Source organism: Lodderomyces beijingensis, assembly GCF_963989305.1.
Source record: "Lodderomyces beijingensis strain CBS 14171 genome assembly, chromosome: 3".
Lineage (NCBI taxonomy): Eukaryota > Fungi > Ascomycota > Pichiomycetes > Serinales > Debaryomycetaceae > Lodderomyces > Lodderomyces beijingensis.
Window position 1 is genome coordinate 2,296,043 of NC_089972.1, and position 10,262 is coordinate 2,306,304.

The 10,262-nt window shown below is 47.2% G+C and overlaps 5 protein-coding genes across 5 annotated transcripts; 4 read left to right on the forward strand and 1 right to left on the reverse strand. All coding sequences in view use genetic code 12, as the record gives it.

The window, feature by feature from the left end:
- Positions 1 to 7: 7 nt before the first annotated feature.
- On the reverse strand, positions 8 to 1,849 carry LODBEIA_P30730 (uncharacterized protein; the record flags this gene model as incomplete). Its single annotated transcript, XM_066973143.1, has 1 exon — positions 8 to 1,849. One exon carries the CDS (start codon positions 1,847 to 1,849, stop codon positions 8 to 10), a length of 1,842 nt encoding a protein of 613 aa, XP_066830011.1.
- A 349-nt stretch (positions 1,850 to 2,198) lies between these two features.
- LODBEIA_P30740 (uncharacterized protein) lies at positions 2,199 to 3,020 on the forward strand (the record flags this gene model as incomplete). Its single annotated transcript, XM_066973144.1, has 1 exon — positions 2,199 to 3,020. One exon carries the CDS (start codon positions 2,199 to 2,201, stop codon positions 3,018 to 3,020), a length of 822 nt encoding a protein of 273 aa, XP_066830012.1.
- A 336-nt stretch (positions 3,021 to 3,356) lies between these two features.
- On the forward strand, positions 3,357 to 4,763 carry LODBEIA_P30750 (uncharacterized protein; the record flags this gene model as incomplete). Its single annotated transcript, XM_066973145.1, has 1 exon — positions 3,357 to 4,763. The coding sequence occupies one exon, from the start codon at positions 3,357 to 3,359 to the stop codon at positions 4,761 to 4,763; it is 1,407 nt and encodes a 468-aa protein (XP_066830013.1).
- A 1,293-nt stretch (positions 4,764 to 6,056) lies between these two features.
- On the forward strand, positions 6,057 to 7,127 carry LODBEIA_P30760 (uncharacterized protein; the record flags this gene model as incomplete). The annotated part of the gene is made up of 1 exon (XM_066973146.1): positions 6,057 to 7,127. The coding sequence occupies one exon, from the start codon at positions 6,057 to 6,059 to the stop codon at positions 7,125 to 7,127; it is 1,071 nt and encodes a 356-aa protein (XP_066830014.1).
- A 498-nt stretch (positions 7,128 to 7,625) lies between these two features.
- On the forward strand, positions 7,626 to 9,014 carry LODBEIA_P30770 (uncharacterized protein; the record flags this gene model as incomplete). The annotated part of the gene is made up of 1 exon (XM_066973147.1): positions 7,626 to 9,014. One exon carries the CDS (start codon positions 7,626 to 7,628, stop codon positions 9,012 to 9,014), a length of 1,389 nt encoding a protein of 462 aa, XP_066830015.1.
- Between the last annotated feature and the right edge of the window lie 1,248 nt (positions 9,015 to 10,262).

The window sequence follows — 10,262 nt, forward strand, 5'->3', positions numbered from 1 at the left end:
TTTTTGTCTATTTGTGAGGAGTTGGAGCTGGTGATTGTAGGTCATAGGCTTTATTAAACACTTTCGACAAGTCCAAAACTGGGTTTGCAGGGAAAATCGTAGCTGGATCCACACTCTTTCTAGCTCGTGCGAGTCGTTGAAGTTCGGGGCTAGCTCCCCATGGCTGAATGATTTTCTGGCTAGGGTTTTTGTCATCGTCCGACAGTATATGCGGTAGATTTTCTGGGGTAATCTGCATGGGGGTTTGAGGAGTCAAAGATTGCGCTGCATGGCCCCGGTCGTCAGGTTTTTGCTGAGCCAGCTCAGATTTCCTGATCGGGTTGAGGTTGACAAAAATCTTTTGTCTTTTCTTTAATGCGGCTGCTTCGCTTCTCTTTTCCATCATGGATTTCTTGGTGGACTTTGTCCAGGTGGAGTGCTCGAGTCTTGCTGCTGGCTCGGCGGACTTTGGTGCAACGAGCTTTGGATCTTTACCGATCTTCTCGCTGGTAGCGGTTTTACTCGATTGTAGCAAAGTGGCCAAGAATCTATTCTTTTCTTTTCGTGGTTCCACACGTTTCGGTCGAACTTTGGCAGCACTCGATATAGTGGGAGAAGTTAATCGGGCCAACACTTTTTCTGGAGATGACGACTCTGGATCCAACACTGGTCGCTTAGCTGAGATATCTCCCGTGCCGTTTGTTGCTCTTGTAGGTGATCGGTTTTGATGCGGAGTGGACTGTGCCGATGGAGAAGCTTCTAAGTTCACAGGTTGTAATTTGATAGAAGGGGCACGAAGTGACTCCTCCTGTAGAAGGCGCCTTGGGGAGTTTGGTCGTCGGGGCTCTTCACTGCCCCTTTTATTTTCTTGTTTCAGTATACTTCTGTTTTCAGGACTGGACTGCATGTTCATCAAATAGGCGACTGACGAAGGCTTTTTTTCCGACACATCATCATCATTGTCATCAGCAATTGCCGAGTTTTTCACACCTGTTGGCTCTTGGTTCTCAAAAACAAAAGACGACTCTTGTCCCGATTTCTTACTCGGTAGGATGGAACTTCTTGCAGGCAAGGGGACAAAAATGGAGCTACGGGGTCTGTTACTCAAGTGTAACGGTAGAAAATTCTCCTCGTCCCTCATCCGCTTGGCAGTGCTCTTTCTTATCGCAGTGCTAATTGCCTGAAAGGAACTGTCTGAATCCATACTTGGTTTTGCCGGTGTTTTGGGTAACAAGAAGGACGGACTAGTGGAGTCATGGTAGATCTCCACGACTTTGGTTGGCTCTACGTGCAAATGCTCCGACATGCGACCAGAATTATTTTCCTTCTCTTGTTCTTGTTCTTGTTCTTCTTCCTCTTTCTTTTGTTCTTGTTCTTGTTCTTCCTCTTGTTCTTCCTCTTGTTCTTGTTCTTCTTCTTTTTCTTCTGCTATTTGCGTTTTAGGATTGAGGTTGGTTTCTGGTGTACCTTCCTGTATCACTTCAACGGCCTCTGCCGCTACAGGATTAACCTCAGGGTGTTGCAATGGGCCATCAGAAGTCTTTTCTTGCCTCCTTTCATTCGCTTCCCGAGTTTGAGTTGTAGTTTTTGTTTCTCGCAATTCTTGTCTCACTTCTGCGGGCTCTACAACTGTGGTATTCATCTCTCCCCCAGTTTCATCATCCAAGGACATATCTACTTTCCCGTCAAGAATATTTGCCGTAAATACGCTGAGCCAGTCGAGTTCACTCTTGACCTCTCTATAGTGTTCTCCAATTTGAGCACCAGCTTCTGCAAACTGGTACCCTAATTCGTGAGCAACAAATTTGGAAGATCCAGGGACGAATTCATTCTCTCTCTTCTTGGCGGCCCTTAGTGCCCAGCTAGACATTTGCTGGTTTTATGAAGATTGGATCACGGGAAAAGGGTGACTGTTTTGCTGTTTGTGTGTGCTTGTGTTTCCCGCCTCAGCTTCTCATTGGAATTTCAAACTTGTTCTCTAGACAATAGGGCCTTCTATGTATTGGTACCTCCGACCTCAATGATTGCGGCTCTTGTTGTTTTTTACTTGCTGGAGACGACGACGCGTTTTGGTTGTGATGTTATCAAGATCTTGAAGTTTTAGGACAGCTCTGGCAAACGAGGGGATGATTTATTTTGCAGGAAAAGTTGATAAACAGACCCCTCAAGAGAACACACCCCGCACACATACACAGTACGCTAAACTCCAATTGAACACCATGAACGAAGTACCGTCTAATGAAGAAGACAATCTCAACTGCTCTGTATTTGAAGGAGCATCCACCGTCAACTTTGTCATTCTGATATTGATTTCCATTGGGATTATCATCAGTTACATCCCGCAGTACAGAAGAATATTTCTCAAACGCACATCCGAAGGGCTATCCACCAACTTTTTGCTACTTGGGTCATGCTCCTCCCTCTTCACACTAACCAATATCATCTTGATCAGCTCGAGAGCAAGAAGGTGCTGCTACATTGGAGCATTAAACACATTCAACTGCATCAACTCCCAACTCAACCTATTTCAAATATCCATCCAGTGCGTTTGCGCCATCCTCATCTTGGTGCTTGTGTTGGTGTTGACTAGGGACTCCGTCAAACAGGACAGGGCTGAATATGCAAGGATAGTGTTTGTGGGACAAGTTGTCTTGTTCCACGCCATAGTCTCGGTGCTTGAGATCATGATCGGGTACACATCGGGCACAGCAATCTTGTACTCCATCGCCAACGTCAATGGCCTACTATCGGCTGCTCTCACCGTTGTAAAGTACGTGCCCCAGATCAACACTACATACCATTTGAAGCACCCGGGAACCTTGTCGATTGGGATGATGTGCATACAAACCCCTGGTGGGTTTGTATTTGCCGCTACGTTGATGTTCACCAAGGGCTCTCACTGGAGCTCATGGGTGAGTTATTTGGTTGCTGCTCTTCTTCAAGGCACCTTATTGACGCTATGCATCTACTATGAGTATTTTTGCCCCAAACACGAGGGATATGATGAAGTGGAGTCAGGAAATGAGGATTCAACTGCTTGAGGCGCGAGATAAAGGGCTTGGTGCAGCGTAGAAGCGTTGAAGCGAAGGGGGGTGGGGGGCTGGGGCTATCAGACCCATCAGACCGCAGAGGGCAATAACAGTGTATAGATGATTTATGGAGAGAATAGAAACTTGATATGTTTAAAAGAATGAACTTTTCTTTAAGAGATCAGACGTTATACGTTTTCCAGGTAGTTGTGAGTAGTTTTGCCTGGTTGACCAAGGAGGTGCCTGCTTCACTAGTGCGCTTACTTGTTTTGGCTCGTTTACCAAAAACTTTGAGCTTATCCGCGCGCTTGATCATCATGAAACCTCAACCACCAGAAAGACCCCACCATGCAATCCCAACAATCCAAACACTCAGCTGTTGCTCACGACCCTGTGAGCTTTGAAGAGTATATACATTATGCCGCGCCGAAAACGTCGCAACTCAGCTCGGTGTTCCCGCCGTCGGCATGCACTTTGGGTCGAATCGCCTTCAACAGGTACTCAGATCAACTCTCAGACTTTGAAATCGTGGCTGTCAATGGAGAAAGAATCCCGGTCTCAATGAGGGTTCTCTTGGACCGGTGGGGGCGGTATTTTGCTCATGTTCTTGCACGAGGATACGTTTCAGCAGCGGAACGCTTTGAGGGGCTAGGAGTCTTGAAGCGTCCCAATAATGAGCAGGCCAATTTTCCAGCCACGCCCTTGGATGTGCCGAAATTTCGCATACCGTTCCAGAACTCCACCGACTCGTTGGTGAAGAACTTGCCACAGGACGACAAGTCGAAACCAGTTGAGTCTCCTGGGTCGTCATCTTCTGAAAAAAGCGACACTAGACCATCCTTCCCCGATACTTTGCTAGAGCTCCAGCTAAGAGACTTGCCACCGCAGCCACCGAAACCAGAGGAGCCGGTTCCGCCGGTTCCCACCACGCAAACATACAGAAAATCGCCAAGAGCGTCTTTGCTACATACGTTGTCAGTCTTGAGAAACATCCCCGCGTCCAAGTCCCCAAAGACCTCTCCGTATCCGTCTCCACGAGCCTCGCTATCAGCGCAGTCTGGACTGCATGATATGCCTAGACCATCGGATGCTACAGAGAGGGGCGGTTCCGATATAGGCTCCGCGCTCGACCAGCTGCAGCTAGAAAGTCCCTTGATTCCGAGAAAATTGTACATTCCAACCACCACACCTGCAATCAAGTCATTTTGCGAATTCTTGTACACGGGGATGATTGGCAACTATCCCTTGACAATCATCTTGGATAACTTTTTCATGGCCAAATACTACGAGGTGCCGCTGTTGTACGATACTATCCGAGAGGCGTTGGTTAAAATATTGCTGAGGAAGGAGAAATTATATGTGAATGATGCCAGGGTGGGGAAATACACGCAGTTTATCCCCTCTTTGAATAAAGGAGAGTTGAACCCGACATTGATGCAGATATTGTCGGACGTCATGGCAGAGCAAGAAAAGGAGCAAGAGAAGGACGAGTTAAAGTATTTGAATGCGAATAGAGAATTGGGCAAACCGGGGTCTCGAAGTTTCTTGTTTGACAAACTGAGAATCGAGCGCGAAAGCGATACCGCGACACTATCAATGCCAATCGAGGAGTTGATGAACCGGGACTCGGCTGTTCCGTTGGACAGCGTGATTGACGTAATCCAGGAGGTGTCCATCTTGGTTGATGATATGAATTTATTCTTGCGAACCGCCAACTTGAAAATCATGAGGTCATTGGTAGATGAATCGGGGTAGCATTATATTCATTTATATGTTTATAGTTCAGTATGATGTAGCTATGCCCCCCCCCGACTCTGTCGAAGAGCTACATTAAAATTCATATAAACGTCACGTAAATTGAAGAAATCTAAGCTAAGGCAAAAAAAAAAAAAAAATTAAATTATAACAAAGAAAGGATCACTAATGAGAACAAGGAGCCTGATGCAATTAGAGCAGCGCCGTTCTGTGAGTGCGTGCTCAGAAGGGTGCTAGTGGCGATACTGGAGCTTGAACTAGTATTCAACAAAGTCTCATTTGTGTGAGTGTATGATGTTCCCGGAGCAGCAACAGTTGGGGCAGAAGAATTGAAGGAAGCGTCAATATAGTAATAATATCTCCTTTTCTCTTTTGGTTCGGGAACAGCCAAAGCAGCGGATGTTAAAGCGGCAATCAAAAAGAATCTCATATTGTTTATGTAACGCGGCGTATTAGGGGATGTTGGAATTGAAGCGTAGAGTCATGAGCTGGCGAAAAAGGTGGGCGAAATTGGCTGATCTTATATATAGTTTTGTTTCAACGAGCTTGACAAGTTTGGCCCTCATTCTCTCCGCAAACGCGTCTCAGACCACGGCTTGATGAAAATGGAGAAAGGGACTGCTTTTCCTGTTGTTTTTGGTGATTAGTTTGATGATGCCAAATCTTCCACTTTGATGAAACTATACTTACTAGTGCAGACCGAAATGTCTAAAAACAACCCACCCAATGGCTGCGAAAAAAAATTTATCCATTTCCAGAAACCCCTTAGATGTTTGTCGGCTAAAACAAAGACCGAGCCAAGGGGTCCTCAAGGTCTCATTCAACAGGCCGCCCTCACCTTGAACATTATAGTGCCAACTATACCATTAGCTGAAAGAGGGTGGAGTCCAAGGGAGGTCTAAATGAGATGTGTGCGCCATTTCTTGGACGTGGGTAATTTGACTCTTTCTGGAAAGCCAACCGTCTGTCCCTTTGCACCCCTGCGTGTATTTTAACCCAAAGGGTCTTCCCATGTAGGTTTTAGATCAAGCACGAGATCATTAATTGGTCCGGCAATCTAGCGCATACTATTGAAGAGTTGACTCACCGGTGAATATCAATAATTAGCGTCTCACGTGTGGTTGAATCAGCAGGAGTAAGTGGTTATGTGTGGTTTGTGGGGGTAGTTTTTGAGTCGCAAATGTGAAAAAAACGACATTGACGGGAAAGGCGCGGGAAGGGGGAAAAAACAAAGAATATGAGACACTGGTGGCGTAACTGGTACAGGGATCTATAGTTTGAAAAGCAACCACCATGGCGGTCAAACCAGTCAGTAGGGTATACACGAAGGATGACTTGGACTGTTGGGTAGACTCGGAGACGTATCGAGAGGTTGTGGAGTTTGTGTGCAGCTTGCAAGAGGCTGTTGTCGGAAAAGCAAACGACGACGCAGGATGTTTGGTGTCGCTGCAAGTGCAAAGGTTGGTCTCGATTTTGGAGTCGATCAATGAGATGATAGATCTTCACCCGGTGAAGCAGGAAAAGGGGGCTTCGAGGTTTGGCAAAGTGGAGTTTAGGGATTTTTACAGAGCGTTGGGCGAGCAGTGTCCAGAATTGGTCAAGAGGGTCAGTGGAGAAGCGAATATCGAGCTTGCAACCTATCTCCAGGAGTCGTGGGGAGACAGCAACAGAATCGACTACGGATCCGGGCACGAGCTCAACTTTGTCAGCTTCTTGCTCAGTCTCTGCAAGCTTGGCACGTTGAGGGCGGAAGACTTTCCCGCACTCGTTCTCAAGGTGTTTACCAAGTACATGGCGATCATGCGCAGGTTGCAGAAGACGTACTGGTTGGAGCCTGCGGGCTCGCACGGGGTGTGGGGGCTTGACGACTACCATTTCCTTCCGTTTCTCTTTGGAGCCGCACAGCTATCGCAGCACCCGCACATGCGGCCGAAGTCGATCCACAACGACGAGCTCGTCGAGTTGTACAAGGACAAGTATATCTATTTCGAGTGCATCGACTTTGTCAACAAGATCAAGACGTCCACCAAGCAGGAGAAGTTGAGTTTGCGATGGCACTCGCCGATGTTGGATGACATTTCGTCGGCGAAAAGCTGGGAAAAGATCAAGGAGGGCATGGTGAAGATGTACAAGGCGGGGGTTTTGGGGAAACTTCCCATCATCCAGCATTTTCTTTTTGGCAGCATTTTGAAGTGTCCCGCGGGGATACCGGAGCGCGGAGAAGCAGACGCGGTGGAGCGTTGCCGACACTCGCGTGATGTGGTGAATACGTGGGGCGATTGCTGTGGTATAAAGATTCCCAGCGCGATAGCGGCAAGTGAGAGTGTGAAAAGAGAGGAGAGGCGTGCCATACCCTTTGACTAGGGTTTTTGCGGGTGTTGACCGACTTTTATCCTAGAGACAATACCGATGTAGGGATCAAGCCTGTGAGAAGAGAGGTGTTGTGTAGAGCCCTTATGTCATCCTCCTCTCTTTCAGAAGGTGTCTGGGTTCTTGTAATACTTGGAGCGAGATTCTGCGTATGAATAATACGGGTGGTGCTAGGCGCGGCCGTTTTATCGCCTCGAATATCAGACGGCAACTATTCATTTTATCGCATGAATAGTTCAAAACTCTTTCAAATTGAGGCCCGGCCAATATAGAGTAGGTTAGATACCACGGTGGTCTTCTGTACCACCAACCTCCTAAGTCGCAAAAGCTTGACGTAGCTAGAGGTCCACTTGCACGAGCTGCACCTATAGTTTCGTAACCACCAGCCCCACGTGGATGAAATTGACAAGTTTTGACCACACACAACATTGTTTCTGGCTCAGCTGATCCAACAATTTTCTTCTCCGGCAAGACCTCAAACTTTGCCAACAGATGGTTGCCTTGTCTAAATTGCTCTACCACGGCTTGTTGCTCGCTCCGCAGCGCATTTTTGAAGACGTGGCGTCGCCACAGCAGGCGTCGGTCGAGCAGTTCAACGTGATCAACTTTCTCGGAGGAAGTGCTCCTTACAAGCAGAGAAGTGGGGTTGGGATCAGCACCGATGTGCCTGAAACGTGCTCGGTTGAACAGGTGCAGATGATTTCGAGACACGGCGAGAGGTACCCGTCAAAAGGCGACGGGGTCGCGTTCAGGAAGGTCTTGGACAAGTTCCAACAATATGGGAAGAACTTTAAAGGCGACTTGTCGTTTTTGAACACGTACGAGTACTTTGTGTCTGACGACGAGCTTTATGAGAAGGAGACCAGCCCGCAAAACTCCGAGGGTCCTTACGCGGGCACGTCAGACGCCTTGAGACACGGGGCGTACTTTAGGGCCAGGTACAAGGATCTATTTGCAAATGCCAACGCAACTTTGCCTGTTTTCACTACAAACTCGGGGCGTGTATACCAAACGGCGCAGTATTTTGCCAGAGGCGCGCTTGGCGAGGAGTACAGTGAAGACAAGGTGGAGTATGTTGTCGTTGACGAGAGCGAGAAAATGGGTGCAAATTCGTTGACGCCTCGGTATGCTTGCAATACAAACTTGGACAAGAGCTCGGATGCAAACCTGGAGTTGGTGGACTCGTATGACACCACGTATTTGCAAGACATTTTGGACAGATGGACGAAGGACAACCCGGGCCTCAACTTGACCAAGAGCGAGGTCAGTTCGTTGTTTCTCTGGAGCGCTTTTGAAATCAACGTCAGAGGCTGGTCGCCTTTTACAGAGCTCTTTACCAATGAGGAGTATATCAAGAGCGGGTACCGGACGGATTTCGGAAACTACTACCAGATCGGCCCGGGCAACAACATGAGCACCACCGTGGGCTCGGCGATGGTAGCCGCGTCCTTGAAACTACTTCAGGGCAGCTCTGATCACAAGACATGGTTGATGTTCACCCACGACACCGATATGGAGATTTACTTTTCGTCTATGGGGTTGATCGAGCTTGAAACTGCGTTACCGGCGCATGTTGTTTTGCCCAATCCCTACAACGCGGCCGAGATGTTCCCCCAGGGAGGCCGAACTTACATGGAAAAGTTGCAGTGCGGAGGCCAACAATATGTGCGGTTTATTATGAATGATGCAGTGGTTCCGTACCCAAAGTGCACCAGCGGGGTTGGATTCAGCTGTCCATTGGAGGAGTTTGTCGAGACTGTTTCGAGGCGAATGGCGGAGGTCTCGTACCGCGACCAATGCAACTCGAGTGTTCCCACAGAGTTGAGTTTCTTTTGGGACTACCACGAGGTGAGATATGACGCGCCGTTGATTGATCAATAGACACAGTGAACTCTGAGTCTTTGTAGGTATATCATTGATACATCAGTTGAAATGAGTTTGCCATTAACAAACTATCGTAATTTATAGATAAATATTTATAAATGTTTAGCTTGAGTTTTCTCACAGGTTAATTTTTGAGACATTTTGCTGCAAAAAACAACGAAATCAGAAGATACTCAGATTGCTTCACAAAAGGAAATTACAAGTGAATACAGTCTGCTGCGTAGATCCAGGGGGAAGCTCAGTGTAAATCACAGCCCCTCAGCGAGGGAGAGTGATGGTGAAGGGCAAAAGAGCGGGTGGTTAGTCGAGTGCATGTTGATTTCCTCGGCTCTTGAAATCGAGGTCCACCTTTTTTAATCACGCCGCGCGTGCCAAGTAGCACTTAATACGTAGCTCTACTGATCCGGTGTATTAATGACAAGCAAGAGCTGGGTAAGTTTTGTCATTTCGAGGTGCTCATACTGGGAAGCTTTCTCTTTGAAGCAAAAACGAATGAAGTGCTCTTGTTTGTGCTCGCTTGAGCCCCTACTTTTGCAAGTTGACCGTAGCTAGAAGTTCAAATTGGTACGCAAAGGTCACGACTGGAGTCCACAAAAAAAAAATAACCATATGAGTGAGATAGGTGCCGTGACGAGCAGAGACCTATGACGTAGAGGACATAAGATTACAGGTAGTTGTTTAGCTATCAGCTCAAAGCAGGCACTACCATTGGTTAAGTCATATGTAGGTGGTGTTTCATTTCGAGGTACCCGTACGGGGAACTTTGGATGAAATAGATGCAAAAATGTTGAATTTGCCTTATCAGCTAATTGGGTGAGATGGTCTATAGAGGGTTCAGTCAGTACAGTGATACCATTATGGGATCAACAGCAGCATCACGGTTGGGTGTATTGGTGTGGGTGCAAAATGGCCCCCAGGATGCACATAAACTCTGGTGTAAGGATGCACATAAACTCTGGTGTAAGGATGCACATAAACTCTGGTGTAAGGATGCACATAAACTCTGGTGTAAGGATGCACATAAACTCTGGTGTAAGGATGCACATAAACTCTGGTGTAAGGATGCACATAAACTCTGGTGTAAGGATGCACATAAACTCTGGTGTAAGGATGCACATAAACTCTGGTGTAAGGATGCACATAAACTCTGGTGTAAGGATGCACATAAACTCTGGTGTAAGGATGCACATAAACTCTGGTGTAAGGATGCACATAAACTCTGGTGTAAGGATGCACATAAACTCT